This window comes from Rhinolophus ferrumequinum, chromosome 11 (assembly GCF_004115265.2).
Source record: "Rhinolophus ferrumequinum isolate MPI-CBG mRhiFer1 chromosome 11, mRhiFer1_v1.p, whole genome shotgun sequence".
NCBI classification, from domain to species: domain Eukaryota; kingdom Metazoa; phylum Chordata; class Mammalia; order Chiroptera; family Rhinolophidae; genus Rhinolophus; species Rhinolophus ferrumequinum.
In genome coordinates this window covers 56,578,319-56,602,560 of record NC_046294.1, presented here as the reverse complement: position 1 = coordinate 56,602,560, position 24,242 = coordinate 56,578,319, and the positions used below count along the sequence as shown (strand labels likewise).

At 38.8% G+C, this 24,242-nt stretch overlaps 1 protein-coding gene across 12 annotated transcripts in view; it reads right to left on the bottom strand.

Moving 5' to 3' along the window:
* Positions 1-24,242, bottom strand: part of ANKRD42 (ankyrin repeat domain 42) — a 59,232-nt gene that overhangs the window by 5,351 nt on the left and 29,639 nt on the right. For 5 of the 12 annotated variants that reach the window (XM_033120449.1, XM_033120458.1, XM_033120453.1 and 2 more), the window contains 4 exons: positions 21,870-22,045; positions 15,062-15,188; positions 11,704-11,848; positions 5,878-5,960 (listed from right to left, as the gene is read on the bottom strand). In XM_033120449.1, coding sequence (XP_032976340.1) covers positions 5,878-5,960; positions 11,704-11,848; positions 15,062-15,188; positions 21,870-22,045 — 531 coding nt within the window. Of the gene's footprint in view, positions 1-955; positions 1,059-5,829; positions 5,961-11,703; positions 11,849-15,038; positions 15,189-21,869; positions 22,046-24,242 lie in introns of those variants that run through there. The other 7 variants (XM_033120450.1, XM_033120451.1, XM_033120452.1 and 4 more) reach the window with 7 other exon arrangements.

Here is a 24,242-nt window from a genome sequence, read left to right as displayed (position 1 = left end):
AGACTGACCCATATATGGTCGAGTGAGTGAGAATCAGGCTTTCCAACTAAATTTTCTTCAAAGATCTAACTGCTGAGTTGTTTCCAAAACAACTCTATTTTAACATCCTGTTACATTCTGATTCATTTCTATCTCAGTCCTCTTGCCTAAGAAAATTCTTGGCACATTGTGGATAAATTCTTACTGGATTCATAAATAAGAACCAAGAGGTTCCATTGTAACAAACTACAATGCATTTGGTCACTGAATAAATAAGAATGCCTGCTAAGTGCCAGACAACATGCACAAAAGTGAACACGGTTTCGTTCTCGTGGAAATGACAACATTAGTGAAGACAGACAGTAAACAAGTAAATTACTGGTTTAAATTTAAAATATGCTAAAATATTGAGAGGACATACTTCCTTCCTCATGTGAAGAAAGTTCCTTAACACTATCATCAGTCTCCCTCTCCATATCCAACCTGCCTCAGCTAAAGTGAAGTGAAAGGAGAAGCAAGGCCCAAGCAGCCCAGCCACTTCCTCCCCACTCCTGTTTGAGACCAGCCTGTCTATTCATTCTGTCCCTGTGGGAGCAGGCTCAGCCTCTGCAGGGGACGCCTGCCCTGGTCCAGTGATGCTTGGGGCAGGGGGAATAAGTCTGTCCAAATCTGGGATTCAGTGACAGGAAACTTACGGACTGAAAATATAAACCATATTCCCCTGTATCAGTTTTATCAATAAATATAGGTACTATTAAGGACTCTATATCGGTTCATTTGTTCATCTCAATTAGATTCACAATCCAGATGGGAAGGAAAGGTCCCATTTATTGGATCTCATTTAACCTAAGCAAATAAAGGTGTATATTCCCAGTTCATAACCATTAATGATAAAATAGATCTGCTATTCACTCTAGGGATTCAGCAAGTGAAATGCTTTGCATCCAATGATGGAAGAACATAGAAATATCATACCTTACCCTATATCCATTATTTCTAGATCCTATCTTTTCCATGGAGACTTCATTTTGGTGTTACAGGATTTAGATAGATTTTTTTTGTTTAGGGAATGGAAATACCTGAAATGAAGAAAGATGAGAAGATTGTGTTCCCTGTACCTCAAAATTACATCTCTAGGGCCGACCCGGTGGCTCAGGCGGTTAGAGCTCCATGCTCCTAACTCCGAAGGCTGCCGCTTCGATTCCCACATGGGCCAGTGGGCTCTCAACCACAAGGTTGCCAGTTCAACTCCTCAAGTCCTGCAAGGCATGGTGGGCAGCACCCCCTGCAACTAAAATTGAACACGGCACCTTGAGCTGAGCTGCCTCCCAGATGGCTCAGTTGGTTGGAGCGCATCCTCTCAACCACAAGGTTGCCGGTTCGACTCCTGCAAGGGATGGTGGGCTGTGCCCCCTGCAACTAGCAACGGCAACTGGACCTGGAGCTGAGCTGCACCCTCCACAACTAAGACTGAAAGGACAACAACTTGAAGCTGAATAGCACCCTCCACAACTAAGATTGAAAGGACACTTGACTTGGAAAAAAGGCCTGGATGTACACACTGTTCCCCAATAAAGTCCTGTTTCCCTTCCCCAATAAAATCTTAAAAAAAAAAAAAATACATCTCTATTCCTGTACCTGTACCCACTATAAAATAGCTTCTTTTGTGTATGTCTGTTTCCTATACTGTGAGTTTCCAGAAGGCCTCTATGTGTATATGAGGTACTTGTTAAATGCCCATGGAATAAATGGTATGAACAGAGTTCAACTGACCTTAATCCAAACTTTTTAATATTTTAAATATTGTATTATGGGTGTGCTGAGAACACTAAACTTTTTGGGTGTTTTCTGTGCACGGTTAAGTCTCTAAGAGGATTAGTTATCTTCACCTTGTTTATGGCACAAACTAGAAATTAACTTGCCCATTACTACTTTGCAGATTATGTAAGGACTAGTCAAGAGTCAGTAAAAACCTTTTACCATATTTGAAAAACAATTCAAAGCTTATAATGCCCAGTTTGTCAATCTTTTAAGACTTTAGATATGTAACATCTTCAATTTTAAATATTTATGTTTTAAATATTTTGTAATACAAAAAAATGAGGCAGTGGAAAAGGCATCAACACAGATTAGTGATAGTCATTTTCTAGAATACCTAGTATTGACTATATAACAGTGAGTATGCTAAAAAATATGCATCAACTCACCTGTTTTTCAAAGCAGGTGGTGTCCTCATTTTACAGCTGAAGAAACAAGCTAATCAAAGTTAAGTAACTTGTCAAGGTCACACAGCAGATAAGAGACCCAGACTTTAAATCTCATGTTCTTACTCAACACCCCAGTAACCTCCAAGTTGAGTCCTCTATCTCAAGAGATGGACAATCTACTGAGGCATGGGGGCAAATACTAGAATTTCTACTTACATCTCTTTATAACATCTTTTTCACTTGTATTTTTGTGTTTCATTAATATAATGTGGCACAGTAAATACATCTTTGGTCTTTGTCCCCAGTTCCTGGCACAGAGCTCCTAAAACCCTTGTAATTTCCTGAGTGACAGAGGTGATAAGGAGCTTTTGTTTTCCAGGCGCACAGCCCCTGAAATCCTTGGAGTCTCTAGAGTGATAAAGAGTGTCTTGTATGCTGAGATAACTGGTGGCTGGGAGCCCCTACATAGCTTCAGAATGGGGACTGGTTGCCAGAAAGACCAAGGCAAGATTACGGAGTTGAAACTTTCAGTCTCCCCCACCCCTTACCTCAACCTCCAGGGAGGGGAAAGTAAAGGAGAGGAGCCGGAAGTTGAGTTCAATCACCAATGGCCAGCCCCGTGAACACAGAATACATCGAGGTGCTGGAGGGTAGACACCCAGAGAGGGCCTGCAAGCTCCACCCACCTCTCACTGCATACCTTGCCCTATGCATCTCTTCCATTTGGCTGTTCCTGAGATGCATCCTTTCTAAACAAACTGGTTAACAGTAAGTAAAGTATTTTCCTGAGTTCTGTGAGTCATTCTAGAACTGAGTGACTGAACCTGAATAGGGTGTTATGGGAAACCCCAAATGTACAGCCAATCAGTCAGAAGTATCAGTGACAACCCAGGACTTGTGAATGGTGTCTAAAGTGGGGGCACTTTTGAGAGACTGAGCCCTTAACCTGTGGAGTCTGACACTAACTCTGCAGTTAGTGACAGAACTAAATTGTTGAACACCCAGTTGGTGTCTGGAAAAATCAAGACACTTGGTGGTTAGTGTTGGAAAACACCGCACATAACATGACGGGAATACATATATGTGATTTTGTAATTAAATACACATAATTTGGGGAGTTGTATTACAATTTAGATTTAGCTGCTACAATAAAATGCAAGATAACAGTGGCTTAAATAATATAGAGGTTTATTTCTCTCTTACCTACAATCCAAGTGTAAGCATTTCAGGGCTAATATGTCAGCTCTAAGTGTTGGGGACCAGGCTCCTACTTACCTTATTGGGAAAGTGATGCCCTCATTCACAAGGTCCAGTGATTCACCACATCTACATCCAGAAGAAGGAAGGGGCAAGAGGTGGGCAAACGCTTTCCCCTTAGGGGCATGACCCTAAGGTTATACACATCATTTCTGCTCACACTCTATTGACTAAAACTTGGTATCTTAGATGCAGTGGAGGCTGGAAATTAAGACCATATCCTGAGCAGCCACAAGATCAAGTAAATGCTGATATTATAGAAAAGGGGAAGAACAGTAATTGGGGGACGACCAAGGAACCTCTGCCACAGAGTGCATACTTCTACTACAACACTCTTCTGGTATTTCCTGCCTCACTGGTAGAGAGACAGACTATAGTGACGTGGCTTTGAGAAAACTGGAGCAAGTATCACAAACAAACTCTAGTCAGGGTTGGGATTAACTCGAGGGTCACCAGGCTAAAAGGAAACAGTGAGGCCATGAGTCCCAGAAGGTGGAGGAAATGCTGAACTTTGGAATTCCAGTCATGGGTAAGAAGAATGCAGACTTTGAACTTGCCTTGTTAAGATTAGAATCCTTACTTCACATTGCTGTGTGATTCTGGGCACATTATTTATTCTCCATGTATAAAATGTATGTATCACAGAGCTGTTGTGAGAATTGAGAGTATCTGTCAGGGACTTGGCACAGATCTCACACATAGTAAGTGCCCAATAAACGTTGACAACTATTATTACAATAGCATGAAAGCCTATTGGAAACCACAAAGAAACTAACAATAATGACTAGAAAGGTTATCAAAAGGATTTTAACACTTGCTTACAGGCCCTTAGCCAGCTTATACTGGTCTTAGCAATCCATTCACTCACATCAGAGCTAACTGGTTCTGATGATACTGGGTCAAAACGGCCTTTTGCATCCATGTAAGTAAGATACATGCCAGGGCCTGGAGGGTGGGCAATCTACGGCAAGAAGACTGCTGCCGGCAGTCTTCAGATCTTCAGAGGATCTAGCAATCAGATCTTCAGAGGGAGGCAGGTTCTAGACAACTGCTCCAAGAGAGTGACAAATGTTTCCCAGATTAAGGAGGAGGGGGTGGGTAGGAAAAGGGAGGAATTGAAGTCAGAACTGAAATAAAACGCTGTGGTTGTTTTTGGTCAGCAAAGTCAAGGGAGAAAAGGGAAGAAACAATAATAAAACCATGTGGTTTTTTGTTCTGTCCAATCTCTGTACTCCTTATGGAGCTTGCAAGACAGAACAATGGTTGAATTCCAAAGCAGATTATTTAAATGAGTATTCTTTGCAAGCACACATTATTTTTTTTTTGGGGGGGGGACAGGACTTTATTGGGGAACAGTGTGTACTTCCAGGACTTTTTTTCCAAGTCAAGTTGTTGTCCTTCAATCTTAGTTGTGGGGGGTGCCCTTCAGCTTCAAGTTGTTGTCCTTTCAGTCTTAGTTGTGGAGGGCACAGCTCAGCTCCAGGTCCAGTTGCCATTGTTAGTTACAAGGGGTGCAGCCCACCATCCCTTGCAGGAGTTGAGGAATCGAACTGGCAACCTTGTGATTGAGAGCCCACGCTCCAACCAACTGAGCCATCCGGGAGGCAGCTCGGCTCAATGAGCCCTGTTCAATCTTAGTTGCAGGGGGCGCAGCCCACCATCCTTTGCAGGACTCAAGTTGAACCAGCAACCTTGTGGTTGAGAGCCCACTGGCCCATGTGGGAATCGAACCGGCAGCCTTCGGAGTTAGGAGCACGGAGCTCCAACTGCCTGAGCCACCAGGCTGGCCCACATTATTATTATTATTATTATTATTATTATTATTATTTTTATTTTTTTATTTTTATTTTTTTCCTTTTAAAAGCAACTCTCATGAGTGAGATATTTGGTGGTTATTGTAAAGTTGTCCTTTTCTAAAACTTGCTGGTCTTATGTTCCATTTTCTCCCAAGTCCATATGCTTTTTAAAAGTCAAATCATTTGAAAGTAAAACGAAAACCCATATCCACACTAGCAGTAATAAACAGTACTCTTAGAAAGTAAAAAAAAATATAATTCTATTATGAAACCACAATTTTTAAATAATTTTTAATGTCTAGAATAATTTTTAATATCTAGAACTGGATTTCTTTTGATTACGACTGTACTTTATTATATTTCAAAGCTTATGTGAATATCTGCAAAATTAATACTCATAAATCTAGAATCTTGACTTGCCTACATAAATATATAAGAGTGTATTAGGAGGGGGAGTACAACTGAGTCCATGGAATTTTAACAATCCCTTTGATGTTATGTAACATGTTTCTGCCTTCAGAATTGGAGTAATAGCATATCAGAGTAATCCTGAGAAGAGTTTATATAAACATTTATATCAGTTTTTTAAATAAAAGGGAAAAATCAGGTTTATTTAAAGTTATTTCAGTGATTAGTACCTTCTCACAAAAACTCCCCCAGAAGACACTTTTTTCTTCACTCCCCTCTTCTCTTTGCTTGACTCACAAGAACAGTCATCTTCCTACAAACAAAGGAAGAGCCAAGTAAGATTTCTATCTCAGACACATTTTCATCTTTCTACACTGTCTGTTCCAAAATAAAAAACTTAATGATACTAATATTTTCAACTCTGAATTAAATTTCTATTAGGATTTTGAATAAATAAATTCTTAAAACTAAAGTATCAGTGCATCATATTGGGCTAATTCATAAGGCTGGGAGGCACCTTGAGAAAGAAACCATGTAGTACTCTCCCTACGTAATAGATCCCCAAAAGAGGACATCTTGTTATTTTTGCTTCTATCTTAGACTAACATTTCCCAACATGTTGCCACCTGAAATGCAAAGTGTTAGTATGCCATATTCTGGATTCTTTGCAAGGCCCACATGCTAGAAGCCATATTTCCTGGCTCCTCCACTCCCTCCTCTGTGTTCACACAACATCCCTCTGCTGCTCTTGTCTCATGTTCCACTCTGTCCTCCCATCCACTGTTTCTGAGTATTTCTTACCCATCATGGTATTGCCAGGATCTAGCACAGAAGTTTCACTCAATAAATTCTATGGGAAGGAGCACGAGAGACTGGAAACACAGTGGACACTCACTGGATGTGAATCATCTTTGAACAATGCTTCCAGTCCAAAATGCTCTGCACCTAGTCAGGCAGGACAGATCTGAATGCAGACGCTCCAGGAACAGCACGAGGCACATGTTCACGGGGAGAGCCCATGGCTGGAGTTAGCATTCCTCAGGTGTTCCTGCCACACCTTCACTCACCAGGTCAGCCAGCTTAACTCAAGTGGTAGTGTTATGAATATGGTAGTAAGCTGCCATTCTCCCAACACCACCTGACAAAACCACAGGTCTGTTGCCTCCCCTCTTTCAGCTGCAAAGTTGAGAGACGACAAGATAGCGAATCTGGTAGCCCTCCCTTACAGTGTTGCAATGCACTGGTGAGCACAGGGAAATACAGATGGTCTCTTCCTTTGAAAAAGCATACCAACTAATCTGAAGACCAGTAACAACAAACTTTTCATTGGGATTTGGCATATGGTGCCTGTATTTCATGCTTTGCATATAAAACAAGGTGAAGTAAAAAGTGTTACCACTATTTTATAGATGTCAGCAGAAGTCAAAGAGGTTAAACAACTTCTCCACAGGTCACAAAACTAATTAAATGGTAGGATTCAAATCTAAATTTTGTCTGACACCAAAGTTCATGTTATAACCATTCCTCAACCCTGTCTTCCAACGCAAAAAAAAAAAAAAACACCTAACAGCAACAAAAAGCATGCTTACACTTTCAGTTCGTACAACTGTCCTGTATATACTATACTGAAGGTATTCAAAACGGAATAAGATCTGGTCCCTACTCAGGAGTCTGTGGTGGAGTAGCAGAAATAAGAGAAAGTGCTCAATTCAGGGAGTTGTTCAAGATCATTAGGGGACGGAGATGTAAAGATGTCCATGAAAGAAAAACACTGGGGTAGGGCAGGATTTTAACCTCATCCAACTATATGAAATTAGAGAAAGAACACAGAAAATGTAGGGAAAGAGAGATAGCGACTGGTCAGGTAGCCAATTTTCTAGTGCTTAACAGAATTACAAGACCTCCAGAAACAGTAATATTTATTTTCCTTTACTTTTCACATATGTTAACTCCAAAAAGAGGTTTTATAAAATTCGAAATACGTAGAAATGACTATATAGCAAAGCTGCTACTAACACCAAATATGTAACTTCTTCCATCAAACCAAACCTTACAAGTATAACTACTTCAAAAGAAAATATGTGCTTAGCACTCAACAGGCCTCTAGTATTTGTTGAAAATTCCAAACTTTCAAATTCCAGAAATGCCTGCATTTGGGAATACTTTTCACCAAAATTACTCATTTCTTCACCACAAATTATACAGAGAAACAAATTTCACCCTAATATGTGTTTTCTCCTAAACTCAGGAACAGAGAACTATTGAGACAGTGAATATACGAATTATGGTGCCTCGGCACCAAAAGCAATTCTCGGGGTAAATGCAGTCTAGTACTGCAACAAAATTAAACAACTCCTGTGTGGAGATGTATGTATTTTAAATAAAAACCAGTATTTTTTGTTCTGAAAGAATTTACAGTTTTGAGGAAGTGATGAATAATATTATACATAAAACTGTTGACAGAGGTTGTGTATCTCCAAATTATTACTTGGGTATATGGAATTCTTGTTTTTTAAAAATTCCATGCAATCTGAGAAATTCCGGGAAGCATATGAAGTAAAAGGAGATAAATCCCACCTTCCTGATTACTAGAACAGACTCTTCTTAACAGAGTATCAAAACAGTAGAGACAGAGAGATCACAAACGTCTAGAACTTCTCTAGCCTAAAAGCTCAGCTTGGATAAGCTCACTCAAGCCCTCCAATTGCTCCAAGGACCATTACAGGTTCATAGGCTAGAACGTCAAAGGATAGAGAGAAGCCCAGCAGAGATCATAGCAAAGTCCCACCCGGTTCCATGTAAGTAGAAAACAAGGGTAAGTTAAACATGAAATTAATCATAGAATATTACCAGTTTGGGTTGGCCATTCTTGATTAGCAAACATGGCCCAATGCACCGAACCAATGACTTCCTGAATGACACTACTTTGGGAGACCTGCCGGATATAAAGTGCTTGGCACTGAGCCCAACACAAAACAAGTACTCAGCAACTTGTTGGTGAAGATGAAGATGTTATTAGTTAGATGATCTCATGGAACTTGGGATTTCGGTACTGTGGGTAATGTCGGTACCCAATTAAACTACAAAACAAATGATGAAGTGCCATCAGAACAGTACAAAGTGCCTGGTGAAAGAAGGAGAGATCATACGCGGTCCGGGGATTAGGTCAGGGTTGACAAAAGAGATGGTTCTTGGAGGATTTTGAGGGGCAGAGTTGATAGAGAGCCTTCAGGGTATATGGACAAAATGAACAAGGGCTTGGTGGTGGGGCAAGTTCAGAGAAAACAGGTTATATGTAGGAGAACAGAAAAAATAGGGCTGGTGAGGTTTAACTGCAGGCTAGGATGAGATAATATGTGAGAAAGCACAATAAAGTTATTATTACCAAAACCAGTTATCACTATTATTGTGTTGTTATCAAAAAATTATTTAAGTGCATAATGTATGTAAAACTATCCTAAGAATTTCTTTTCTGGATAAAAACTACACTATTCCAGATTCTTTTAAAGGGGAAAAAGTCTTAAAGGTATAGTTATAATCAATCACAGGTCCTGACCAGAAGGTGGCAGGCAAAAGATTTAGTTAGAGGTTCTAGAAGAATCTACATAAATAAGTACTGAATGAAAAGTTAATTTTATTTATACTTTATATATGGAGACTCCAAAATAAATCAATTCCTTCTACTCTCAAATGCAGAGGGCTCTACACATTAATATATCTACTGACTCTGCTTATTCAGCTCAAATACAGAAAATGGGAAAAGGAGAAAAGGATATGATGGGGGAGAGTGTAATACTATGGATACTATTACACAGAAAACACCTCAGGATTTCTACACAGTGTTTCCTTTAAAATCAATACAATGCCATGAGGTAGATGTTATCCCCCTTTTAAAGATGAGGAAATTGAGACCCAGGAGCTCTTGCAGAAGAAAAAATAAGCAGTGCCTGGGTGGCAGCTGCCATTAGAAGTCAGTGACATTTGCTCATTTACGAAAATTGGATAACCTAAAGCAGGACTTCACAAAACAACAGGCCCAGAGTACGGGGACCTTGAGGTGGCTCCCCTGAAAACCTGTTGTTAGAGAGCAAGGTTTTAGGGAGGATGTGCTGGACAGCATGAAATCAAACCCCAGCCGTAGAACAGACGCTTCTGGGCAAGAAAAGAATATTTTTAAGTAGCAAACAAACCTAACATTTTCTAAGTAGACAATCAATGGGGAATGACTCAAAAGGTGCACAGCTTTGGTGATCTCCAAAAGGTCTAGGCAGCTAGAGAACATCAAGTTTCTGCCTTTGAAGAGACTGAGAGTCAGCAGAGTTCCTGCCACTAGCTGGAGAGGGAATGCTTGGGGTACAAGTGGTAGTTTATGAAAAGTATGTGCCCTCTATTCCTCTTGCCACCACGAGATGTCTGCACAAGCTGGCCCCTCTAATCAAGTTTCCCAGGGGCAAAGGGTGGCACGAGACGAACATCGCAAGAATGAAGAGAACTGATTATTTATTTATAATTAATTGTATCCCTTGGAAACTTAAGCTCTGATGACAACCAAAACCCAGAGAAAGTGCTTGTATTTGTATATGCATAGAAATACACGTATGTGTTTGTAGATAAATAGAATTTCATCTAATATGAGACACACTAAACCGTTAACAGTGGCTTCCTCTGGAGAGTGGAACTCGGTATGGAGAGGAATGTCTGACCTGTTTTTAATATTTTACAAGCACATGTACTATTTTATTATTTTAAAAGTGGTTATTAAAAAGACTAATGATTAGTTTGTGCAAAATAAAAAATTTTTAAAAAGCCAGGAAGTTTCTATTGTAGATCAGATTTGAGGTGATACAAGGCTGGAAGACAATTCACTCACCCATTATCACTAGAGAAAAAATTTCCCTCTGGAAAGAAAATATGAAATGTTCCTGACTCCCTACATTGTGTCACATGAGCTGTCCACAAGGGCCACGACATGGCTGTCACACTCACAGAAGAGAGTGAGGGTCAAAGTTTCCCCAGTGTACTTTCCGCTGCTTCTACTCTGAGACTACGTGGCCTGAGATACAAGTACCACTGCGGTTTCTTGCTGTACTTTCCACTCTGTTTTCTGTACTCCACCTGCACTTCTGTTTTTGTTCTTTGTTTCTGTTTCTCATATCAGTTTCTTTTTAGCTTCCTTCTACATATTTATCCTTTTTATTTATCACTCTAAGCATTTTCTATAGTCTACAGCTATATTCTGAAGCCCAAACTCCTAATTCCAGCTGAGAATTATAAAAAAGAGTTAAGGTTATGGAGTCAAAAGTTAGAGATTGAATACCGATCCCACCACTACTAGCTGTGTGAATTTAGACAAGTCACTTAACCTCTCTGAGCCTCAGTTTCCTCAGATGTTAAATGAGGGCAGATCAAATGACATATGATAACATGTGAAAGAACTTTGTAAAGTGTTACAAACGTTAGTTTTTATTACTCTATAATCGGAACAAAGGGATGCTATGACAACGGCCATGATGGTTCCTTTCTATTCTTAAAACTGCTCTTTTGAGGAGCTGAAACTTTCTTACACGGATTCCATTCAAAGCACTTTATTCTGGCTATTTAAAATGTTAAAATACATACACTCTCTAACTGTCTTAAAATTCTTATTAATTTGTTTATAAAAACGTATTTTTTCCTTATATGGTACAATTATAACACTTTCTACACATTTATGAACCAGGCTGCTGTTCTAACCAATATGTAAATAGATATGTATGTATGTATGTGTGTATAAAGTTTTATAGTTATATTTTTGTATAGTATATTTTCATATATTTTCATATTTGTGTGTGTGTGTGTGTGTGTGTTGTAATCCTTACAACATTCTAGAAAGAATAAATTATTATCTCCAGTTTACAACTAAGGCATAGACAGGTTAAATGACTTGTTCAAAACAAAAAAGGGTATAGTCAGGATTCAAATCCAAATAGCCCCAAGTCCAAAGCTTGTAGTCTTAGCTAAGCTACTCTTGTATACTACTTCTTGAGAAAAATAAATGTGTTAAGAAGGACACCAACCACAGCCACAAAGTTGGGGACCTGAATATTTTCCAGGGTCTCCCTGAGTTGATCCACCTCTGCTCGATACTCATCCAGCTGACATTCTAATTTTTCTCGACGTACTCGTTCATATTCCAGCTGGCTCTGCAGCTCTTGGATAGTTCTGTCAAAAGAGATTTTGTTTTCAATCAATCTCCAGTATGAACTAAATATTATTTTCGTAATAGTGAAAAGTATCCATGTATTGTATTTAAGGCAAATTTAAAAATTAATTGTTTATTCATTGTGTATTGAGAAATAATATAAATAAAATAATATGTATTGAGAGTCTACTATGAACCAGCACTGTTCTAGACAGTGGGGATATACAGTGAACAAAACAGGCCAAATTTGCCCTCTTGGGGATTACCTCAGCAGTGGAGGAAGAAAAACAGTAAAGAAAGTAAATAAGTAAATATGGTATGCTGGAAGGTGATAAATGCTTAGGGAGAAAAAATAAAGCAAGAAAGAGTAACATAAAATGTTATCGAAGAGGGGGTTAACACTTCATACACAGTAGCCAGGAAGGCCTTACTGCGAAGGGGGTTTCTGAGCAAAGCCCTGAAGGAAATAAGAGAGATAACCAAGTAGACATCCAGGGGAAGAGCATTCATTGCTCACAGAGGGAATAGCAAGTGCTAAGGCCCTAAGGCAAAAGCATACCTGATGGATTGGAAGAAAACCAGGGGCGAATGTGGCTGGAGTAGTTCAAAGTATAAAAGGGAGAGTAAAAGGGATCCAGAAAAAGTAGAGACTTGTAAGTCATAGCAAGGATTTGGCTTTTACTCCGAGTGAAATGGGAAGCCACTGGAGGGTATGAGCAGAGAAATGGAATAATCTGACTTAGATTTGTTTTGCTTGGATTTGCTTTTGCTTTTTTAATGATATAATATTTACTTTGAGTGAAATATAGAAATATCAATGAGTGAATAATTCAACAATTCAATGAGTTTTGATTAATGTATATACCCTTGTATCTACCACGGCTACCACAATATAGAATACTTCCGTCACCTCAAAAGTTCCCTCATGCCCTTCCCAGGCAATCCTCACTTCCATAGGCAACCACAGTTCTGAGCATCTATCATGTTAGATTAGTTTTGCCTATGCTTTTAAGTGAAATTGTACATATACTTTTTTTGTGCTTGGCTTCTTTCAGTCAACAGTATGCAAGATTTATCTTACTTAGGTTTTAAAATGATTATTCTGGAGGCTCTGTTGAGAACAGAATGCAGGGTATAGAGGCAGAGGATTAGGGGGTAGGGACAGGAAGCTGGGAGACATTATCAGGAAGATGTTAAAACAAATGCAGGCAAAAGATAATGTGACTTGAACAGAATATTTCCCCCCTGCCTTTTCGCTGCATGATGAGGGGAAGAGAATTCCCAAGGCATGCTGGGTTGGCTACCAGGTGCCAAGGAGGGCAGTCTGAGAGAATACAGTGGTAGCTCTGGGAGGGAAGTGAGTGGGGTTAAGCCTAGGCATAGGGAAGAAGAATGTCCATTGTGGATGCCTAGATTCAGCAAACCATCCCCAGGACAGAGTAATACAACCATATTTTGTTGTATTGTGAGTTTGAGCTAATGGATAACAACAAAAACAAAAGGACATCCCTCAAACCAGTACTTAATCCAGTTTTTCTTTACAATTAGATCTAGGATCAGGATTTTATACCCAAAGAATAAATGTCTTAAGATGCACTCACTGCAAAGTGGAGAACAAATACTAGAGAAGAATTAAAGCTTACTCAGAAGAAACACATCAGTCTCAGCTTACATGAAACTACATTCTGGCATAAAAGCTAAAGCAATCTTTTAAAATAAAATTCTGTTCAAAAATCACATCAATAGTGTAACCATTTTATACTGAAATGTGAACATCAGAGTTAAAAGTTCCATTTAAGGACTATTAAAATCATAATGATCTTAGATAACAGGTTTGGAATCACATAGACAGGCTCAAGTACTCTCCCCCCACCTCCCTTTATGCAAGAAACTAAACCTGTATATTAAATCTTGGTTTCCTAATCCGTAGAGTGAGCTCCTGGAGCTGTGAAGACTGTATGAGATAATGTACGTAAGAGGCTTATTTAGAGCCTAGCTAGCATATGGTAGTGCTCAGAAATAATACAAGCAGCTGTAACAACAGTAATCTGCCTTAAAAGAGAAACAAAGGAAATCAAAATGTAAAGCTCATTATCTAGTAGGAAAGAATTGCTCCCCTGTGAAGTACTTTCATGGACTACAAAGGAATCTAAAAACTTTCAGCTAGGCTCTTAGGAAAAGGCCATTACTAAAAATATTCTACATCTCAAAACACTGCAATCAATATAGAAGAAATGGACGGCTATATGATGTGATTTGTGAGACACCAAGAAGGGCCCTGATGAATATATTTGATCTGCCATAGCTTCTTGGTGTCTAAAACCCCACTAAGAGATAGAGTATTTTGGCTTAAGGCTTTGTTTTCTGTTCAACCTAAGTACTCATGAAAGGATAACATATTAATCCTTATCAAAGATTTAGATGTTACTCTGAATATATTTACCAGACATCTTACTGAGTCTAGATTCAGAAGAGGGTGGAGAAGATTCTAAGACTATGACGGAAAGAGACCCAAGCAAAGGAGAAAGCAGCAGAAAAGGAGAATCCAGGTGTGCTGCTCTTTACAGATCCAAGTTTTGATTACACCAAAAGTCTCCTCTCCTGTCTCCCTTTGCTCCCTGTCCACTCTGAAACAGAAAAGCAGAGAGGCAATGGGAGAAAATCAATAAGCACAAGGCACCCTCTATTCCAGCAGCGAATTAGAGGGCACCAAATGTTCAGAGAGCCAATTTAGGGTATAAAAGGAAAGGATGCAACTGCTCACTGCCTCTGGACATGAGAGCATTCTCCGATAGGGTATTGCAGTCAGGGAACACAGGACTGAGTCTCAGATTCGTGAGTAAGCAGTCCAATTTGATAACCATGGTTAGAAACTTGGTTGAAAAGCTTAAAGTAGCTGTGTTCTGGCAAAAAAAATCTTAACCCCTTATAGAGTTTCAGTGTGGCGAGATGAAAACAGTTCTGGAGAACAGTTGTGCAAAAATGTGACTGTAGTTAACACTACTGAATTGTACACTTAAAAACAGTTAAGATGATATGTTTTATGTTATGTGTGTTTTACCACAATAAAAAAATCTTAACACTCTCTCCATCTGGGGGCTTAGGAAGAAAACAGGATGGAATCTTAAACCTTTTGATGGGGATTTAAAAAAACAAGTTGTTGGTCAACAAACCCTCACATGGCATTTTGAGAGATAACTGAAAACAAACCATTCAAGTTTTGAGGACATTACTTTTCAGACTCGAGTCGTTCTTTCTTCTGCTTTAGATCTTCTTCTGTTATCCCTCCCAAGTGTTTATAGTTGCTCTCAGCAATTTCCAGGAGGTGTCTCAATTCTACAATTTTCTTATAAGCTCTGACTGCAAGACAGAATTGAATAGGAATGTCGTTTAGACAGATAACAGCTCCTGTGCTCACAGGATGCAGGTCCTGGAGCATATTCTTCCTCTAGAGCCAGTGTCTGTGTGGTCTGGGGAAGGGGAGAGACGGAGAGTGGCATATGCACAGAAGGATAAATATCAGTGACAGAATATTAGGATGAACAAGCAATGAAAACCCTAAATGGAGGATTACTTTCCTAGTACTGGAAGATGTATCAGATAGTCGTGACTATTAATACTATAAACAAGGTTTAAAGAAGACTTGCAGTGTTTTAGGACAAGTGTATATTACAGGACCACGCAGAATCTGTATGTCAGAAAACTGGAAAACCTGAAATATGCTGGATTTATTTAAAATAAACAAAAACTAATCCAGCCCCCAAATGTTATGGTTACTTACTTGTAATATCTATGCAAGAGGATACTGAGAGAAGGAAGTGTTGAGAGCTGCTTTTAGCTATTCTCAACTACCAAACCTATGATTTTTCAATCTTTTGTGGTAGTGCCTCTTGACCTGAGGTGATTTTCTCCCCATCGGATATTTAACAACAACTGGATACATTTCTGCTTGTCAACTTGGTGGGTATAAAAAAATAGGCTATGGGCACCTACAGGCTCAGGATGCTACTAAACATCTTAAAATCCACAGGAAAGCCCCCTTCAACAAATAAATTTGTGGCCCAAATTGTCAATAGTGCAGGAATTGAGAAATCCTGCTTTATGGGACCAGGTCAGCGAATTACAGCGTCTACTCCCTAAAACCACTCTGACTTATCTTTCAATAGATTAGAGCTGCAGGTTCCAAACTGCATACATCAGAATCAACTGGGCTGCCTTCCTAGAATGTACATGTTTGAGCCTCATACTGGATCTACAACTTCAGGTATCAGTATTTGGTAAAAACTCCTCAGGCAATTCTGAGGGGCAGACAGGTTTGGGAACCACTGAATCTACTAGCAAGCGAGTAGAGGGGATTTTTTAAAAAAGTTATATAAAAGAAACTATAGAAAGAACTGTGGCTATTTAGCTTATATAATAATTCTCTATTACTTAAAAGGTTATGTTTTGAAAGAGCTGTTCTATGGGGTGTCATCAGGGGTAAGAACCAGGATGAATTGGGATTAGTTCCAGGAAGAGAGATTTTAAACTCAACAAAGGAAAAACCTTTCAACAAAACCAGTAAGAGCTATTATGTATTTGTGGAGTGTCTATGAAATGCAAGACACACCACACTAAGTGCTTATACATTTCACTCCTCACAAGAACCTTACCAAAAAATGGAAATGGACCCCTGGGCAATAGTGAGTATCTTGTCACTAATGGTGATTAAGTGGATGCTGACATGTGACAGGGACATTGAGCCAGGAGTCAAATGTCAGATGGTTATAGGGCGCTATGATACCATGGTCCTAAACATAATTCACTAAAAAATGTTCTGAATTGAGGTTCAGTCCCAGGAAGTCTGGCACGACAAGAAATCCAACCCGTCTCGGGTAAGATGCTCTGGCAAAACCTAGTGTCCCAAGAAGAGGTCATATAGTCCTTTGGGTTTTGCTGTGGAATAAAATTAAGTAGGGACAAGAAAATAGCACATGACTTCATTTATAGCATCCCACCTGGGCACCAGTGAGCCATACTGTACTCATGTGACAAAGGTGTAAGAGTGTATTTGTACTGAACACACCACAGATGGAAACTATTCTAGTCATGTTCTTGGTCCTTCCTGGAATATCTTCTAAAATTTTTGTAATTCATCGACAATGATCTGCCCCAGAGGTATCTCTTACTTAAATAATTTCGGAAAAAAACAAATTCTACAATTCAACTGCTCATTTTCCGCAGTTCTAAGTCCTTGCTAACTCTGTATGCAACCAACAGAAAGTAATCCAAGCACAAACAACAAAATAAAAACTAGATAAATTGGGTTTCATCAAAATTAAAAACCTTTTCACTGCAAAGGACATCGTCAAGAAAGTTAAAAGACCACCCATAAAATAGGAGAAAATATCTGCAAATCATAGATGTGATAAGGGATTTATGGCTGGAAGTATTCTTTCAACTCAATAATAAAAAGATAAATAACTCTGCTTAAAAATAGGCAAAAGATTTGAATAGCTATTTCTCCAAAGACATACAAGTGGTCAATGAGCACATGAAAAGATACTCAACATCATTAATCATTAGGGAAACGCCAATCAAAACTATGAGATACCACTTTACACTCACTAAAATAGCTATAATCAATAAAACAAACAATAGCAAGTATGGGAAAAGGATGTGGAGAAACTGGAACCCTCATACATTGCTGGTGGGAATGTAAAATAATGCAGTCACTTTGGAAAACAGTTTGGAAGGTCTTCAGAATGTTAAACATGGAGTTCACAGATGACCCAGGATTCCAACTCTTAGGTATATACCCAAAAGAAATGAAAACATGTCAGCACAAAAACATGTACGACAACATTCATAACAGCATTATTCATAATAGCCAAAATGTAGAAACAACTCCAATGTCCATCAGCTGATGAATGGATGTAAAAAATGTGGTACAACCATACAAGATTATTTGACAGTAAAAAGGATGTGGTACTGACCCCTGCTACAACGTGCATGAACCTTAAAAACACTGTGCTAAGTGAAAAGAAGCGAGTCACAAAAGACGACACATGGTATCATTCCATTTACATGAAATGCCCAGAACAGACAACTCTATAGAGACAGAAAGTAGATTAGCAGTTGCCTAGAGATGGGGTTTGGGGGGGAAGGGAGACGAGGGTAGGGGTAATGGGAAGTGACTACTAATGGCTGTGAGGTTTCATTTGGGGTGATGGGAATGTTATAAAGTTTACTGTGGTGATGGCTGCATAAATCTGTGACTATATTAAAAACCATTCAATTGTATACCTCAAATGGGTAAAAGAACGGTATGTGAATTATATCTCAATAAAGCTATTTAAAATAAGGCTGTCAGGAAATTCTGAAGGGATCATTACCTCTGAACCTCTCTGTGAGGTGATCTAGGTAACTATTTGTTGGGAGCCCCTGATATCAGCATCTTCAGGTCTCCCCTTGGTTGCATTCACCAGGAAAGAGGCTTCCAGCATTCCCTGGAGAGGAAGGTTCTGCCTGACAATGTACCGGAAGCTCTTAAAAAAAATTTTTTTTAATCTATACATAAATTAGCAATTTTCCTTTGAGAAGATAGTACAACCAGTTCTTCCTGCCAGAATAACGGAAAATACTTTTCAGAAAGTAATGAAGTTCCGATTATCTGAATCCAATGCCCAAGCTCTACTCACTTCACTACAGCTGCCTTTGTTATGGTAAGCCTCAGTTCAAACAGATCCTTCTCACCTTCTATGAAAGAGCGCCACTGAAACAGTTCTCATCCATTCGTATGAATCACGGCTCTCTGACCAAGCATCATGAGAAGCAAAATTAGGGTTATGTGGCAAGAAAAGATTCTTTCAGGAAACAATGTGTGTGTTGGCAAGGGCTCCATATACGGAAACCGAAAGCCTTGCTGCTAGTCACTGTATGACTTAGGACAAGTAACACAGCTGTTTTGGAATTCAGGCTCTTTACCTATCAAAGGATATTATACTAAATGAGCATTTTTTGAGATCAAAAACAGAGATATTACCCATTTTATGGGCCTACTGTGAATGATATATGTGGAAGTGTTCTGTAAACTTTATAAAACATTACAGAAGTGTAAACCATTATTATTAGGATTTTGGAGAATAAAAATTCTGGCAGGACAGTTATATGCTCCAACTGTGCCATCAGTAAAAATGCTACAGAAAGTAAAATTTGCACCAATTACTAGACTTCAGTTTAGTTCCAGTACGTTCAATAATAAATGTAATACTGAGATAAGCCAGTGTCCTGCTGGCTCCTGGATATTCATTTGCATCAACCTAATCGCATGTCCCCTTAAGAGACAGAAACATTCCCACTTTTCTCACTAATGTGGAGTATTTAATGTTTGAACCTTTTGGTATGGACTGAGTGTTTGTGTCTCAGAGTTCATAGAGTTGAAGTCCTAACCCCCAGTGTGATGGTATTTGGAGACAGGGCCTATGGGAGGTAATTAGGGTTAGATAAGGTCATGAGACTGGGGCCAGGGGCCACAGGGATTGGTGCCCTTAGAAGATACAGCGGAGAGCTTGCTCACTCTCCCTCTACTGCATGAGGACACAGAGAGAAGATGGCCATCTGCAAGCCAGAAACAGAGCCCCCCAGACATTGAGCTGGGACTTCCAGTGGTATTTTGTAATGGCAGTCCAAGTATATTAAGACACCATTTCATGAAATAAGACCTTCCCTGGTAATTATGAAAATTAAATCTTTGGCATGTCTACATAATGCAATTTGTATTAATTTGGTGCAAAAGTAATTGCAGTTTTTGCTATTTTTTTTTTAACCTTTTAAACCGCCATTACTTTTGCACCAATCTAATATAAAAGAAAAAAACAAAAAGTATTTTTTATTTGGTTATACATTTTTATTTAGTTATAAATCCACAAAACTATTTGTGGATAGTGATAGTCCCACTAACAAAGATGGTTAAGTTATTAACATTGTTATTGTGGGAATCAAAGAGCAGATGATCAAGACTTTTATAGCTTTAAAAAATAAAAAATCAGGCAGTTTAGGAAAACAAGCAAATATGAAGAAATGATGTGTCTGTTCACCAATGTAACCACAGCACCTAGAATAGTGTCTGACATGTAATAGGTACTCAGTAAACATATGTGGAGTGGGAAGAGAGTAAGAAAAATTGATAATGTAAAATTTCAGTCACTTCTTTTAAAATAATATATTGAGCAGGTTCAGCATGTTTTCTGAATTCCAGAAAGCAGGACCATTTCTGATGCACGGCTACAGTCCCTTAGTCCAGGGCTGTACACGCAGGATGTATTCAAATGTATGTTGGATGAATCGAATGCCTTCCTTATCTGTTTCAGCCTATTTAAATCCTGGCCATCTTTTAAGGAAAAATCCAAATTCCACTTCTGAAAAGCCTTCTCTGCTACTCTATCCTGAGTGAACAGTCCTTGTAAACTCACAACCTAACCTAATAGCCCAGGCCAAGAGTCTAAGAATCCACCATGATTACTGCCATTCTCTAACACCTTATATCCAAATCTATCAGCAAATCCTATCAGCTCTATCTTCTCAATACACCCAAATCTGATCATTTCTCACCATCTCCATCATTCTCACTCGCGTCTAAGCTATCACCAACTTTCTCCGGAACTAAGGTCACAGCGCCCTAACTGATCTCCCTGCTTCTACTTTTGTCCTGTGAAGGGAAATGGGCTTCCCACAACACTGGAAATTTAGAGGCAAAAACAGTCGAGGCCAACTGGGCCCTGATTCGGCTTTTGCCCACACCACCCTCCAGATAAAGTATGGATTTATTAATGCTGAATTTGAACCAAGAAACAGAAAAGCCTTATATAAATGTTACCTTAAAGGGAAATAAACCGATGTTTATGCAAGCTATTCTGGGAGGGTGATGAAAGCTTTTAGTATAAAAAGGCTGAAGCAAAACAAGAACGAGGAGTTCCAGCATCACTGGCAGCTGTAGGCCTACATCAGGGACTCTAGAAGCCCAGGAAATCTGTGCAGATAGTCTGCATCTGCTCTTCTACAATTCTAATTTAGCATTATTGGCAAATTTAAATCTTATCAGGAACTTCTTCTAACCTTACATTGGCAGGTGAGTACGTTCTCTTCCCATCTACTCCTAATGCATTTGAAATGCTATGCTCTCCCCGACTTCCCAGTCTATTCTCCATCCAGCAACTAGAGTGGTATTATTTATAAACATAAATCAGATCACAAAATCCCCCCCTCAAAACCCACCAGTGACTTTCTATTTAAAATATAATCTAAACACAAAATCCCTATTGGACTCTATTTGATTTGCCTGGGCCTCTGCTTTTGTCCCCAACCTTATCTGCCACCACTTCTTTGGTGATGCTACACCAGCCACACTGATTGAGCTCCATTCCACCTCATGGCCTTTATACACACTGACCCCTCTGCTTGGAATATTCTTCTGAGATCTTCATACAGCTCACTCTCATCATTTATCTCTTCACAAGTGTCATCCCCTCAGAGACGCCTCCTCTAATAGTTATCTTATCTAGAGGACCACCCTACTCTAGTTTCTTTTGTATCTGTTTTCTAACTAATTATCTGTCACCCTCCCTGACCACCACAACCAGAATGTAAGTTCCGGGTGGTAGGTGGGATTTTTTTATTGTGCACTGTTTCTCCAATCCCTACAATAGTATCTAGCACATAGTAGACACTCAATAAACATTCGCTATTATTATCTGTAAAAGTCATTTTCCAACTAGCCATGAAAATCCTTGAGATGTTTCTTTCTGTTTCCTATGATCCACTTAAATAATGTTGCCTCTTATATAACATTTTCCTCCTTGAAGGACAGACATCATGTCTTACATATTTTATATGTCCAATAACCCTTACAATATAAATTGTACTAGTTCTGGTTCCCCCCCAAAATCAAAGTATTTTACTTTGTATATGGTAATTGTCTTTAGGTTTAATTCCCAGATTTGTGGGGAAAATGGGCTATGGTATTTCTTAAAGAATAAATCACAACAGAGTTTGCACACTTACTTCTGGCATCTGTTTTATCCGACTCATTAAGACATAAATCATCCCTGGCATCAGTGCTTCCCTCAACACCATGTCTTATAAAAAACTTCATATCATTTTCATCGATTTCATTCTCATCATCTGGATCATATTTCTGTAGCCCCTCCAATAGCTTTACTGCTGCTAAACGAGCAAACCTGTAGAAAAGAATCAACAATTAAAAAGATCCACAATCATCAAATTAAAACTGCAGTTTGCACTTAATTTAGGGAATTATACTCCATACATTATGCCACCAACCCACCCACCACTAAAGTAGCAAAACTGTATCTGAAGATCGGTGACAATTTGATGCACTATATCAGCGACATGGGAAACTCAAACAGTTACTACACACTAAGGACAAGCAGTCATATCAAAGACTGATTCCATAATTTTTATTGGCGAAAACCCAACTGGAGGAAGAGACCCAATATCAAAAATGTGTGCCCCCAAACACAGCTGCTCAACTGGACAGAAAGCCCAGAACCACCCTACTTGATTCCCTGCAGTTATTACCTTTTCTGATGGCCTAATTTAGATTGTAGGATTCATTCTGGTTCTCGTTTTACGGCTAACCATAGCTTTATCCCCCTTAATCTTCATTCTTCCTCAACCCACAACACTTGGCATGGCTTTGAAATTAAAGGAAAAATAACTTTTCCATCAACATTATCTATTTTCTTTGTCCACATCTCTATGAAGCTTCCAACTCTTGGTTTCAGAGCTGTTGTTGTGAATGCATGTAATCTACATATTTTCTCCATTGTTTTGCTAATTGAAATGTTTAAGCTTTCTCTTAGGACATGGAGAATTACTCACTAAACACAAAAACCTCACATTCTATTTTTTTCACATGCTTACATAATGGCATGCGTATATACACATATTTCTTTACCTGTCACCAGATACTGCAAATCATTGATGATATAGTAATAAACATGTAGGGCGTTGAAAGGTTAATAGAATTCATTACCTCTGTTACTAGGTTGTAATTTAACAGCTATCATTTACTGAGTACTTGCTTTATGCCAGATTCAAGGTTATTTCTATAACACTACATTCACACCTAGCATTTTGGTGCATGAATGACAAAGAAATATGGGCCAGAAATTACGAATAACTCCAGATACTCCCATAATACTAAATCACCCATGTGATATTGCTATAAAGATAGACAAATAGATTAATAGACAAAATACAGAGTCCAGAAATAAGTCCACACATATATGGAAAACTGAATTGGAAAAAGACACAAAGGTAAATACAGTGGAGAAACACAGCGTTTTCAACAAATGGAGCTACAATAATTGGATATCCATATTTTTAAAAAAGTTGGATGCATACCTCACAGTATATACAAAAATTAACTCAAAATGGACCAATGCAAAACCTAAAAGTATACAGCATCTAAAAGAAAACAGGAAAATCTTTGTGACTCTGTTAATCAATGATATCTTAGATGTGATACCAAACATAATCCATAAAAGAATAAACTGCTAAAAACTTCTGCTCTTCAAAGACATTTTGAGAAGAATATTTTTTAAAAAAACAAGCCATATTGGGAGAAAATCTTTGCAAAACAAAAATGTAAGAAAGAACTAACATCTAGAATATATAAAGAACTCTTAAAACTCAACAATAAGAAAACAACCCAATTTTTAAAGTGGACAAAAGATCTAAACCGTCACTTCACCAAATGAAAATATACAAATGGCAACTATGTATATGAAAAGATGTTCAAAATCAAAATCATTTTTCATGAGGAAAATGCAAATTAAAATCACAGTGAGATGCCACAACGCACCTATTAAAATTACTAAAATCAAAAAACCTGATAATATCAAATGCTGGCAAGATAAGGATCAGCAGAAACTCTCATCCATTGCTGGAGGGAATGTAAATTGGTATGGTCATTTTAGAAGGCACCTTGGCAGTTTATATAAAGTTAAATATACCATTAGTATATGACTCAGCCATGCTACTCCTAAGTATACCCAAGTGAACTGAAAACTTATTTTCACACAAAAACCTGTACATGAATGTCTATAACAGCTTTATTTATAATCACCAAAAAATGGTTGCAGGCAAGATGTCCTTCAACAGGTTAGTGGAGGGGCAGCCAGGTGGCTCAGTTGTTTAGAGTGCAAGCTCTAGATAACAGGGTTGCCGGTTTGATTCCCACATGGGCCAGTAAGCTGCGCCCTCCACAACTAGATTGAAGACAACGAGTTGCCGCTGAGCTGCCAGAGGGGCGGCCGGATGGCTCAGTTGGTTAGAGCGTGAGCTCTCAACAGCAAGGTTGCCGGTTCAATTCCACGTGGGATGGTGGGCTGCGCCTCCTGCAACTAAGAT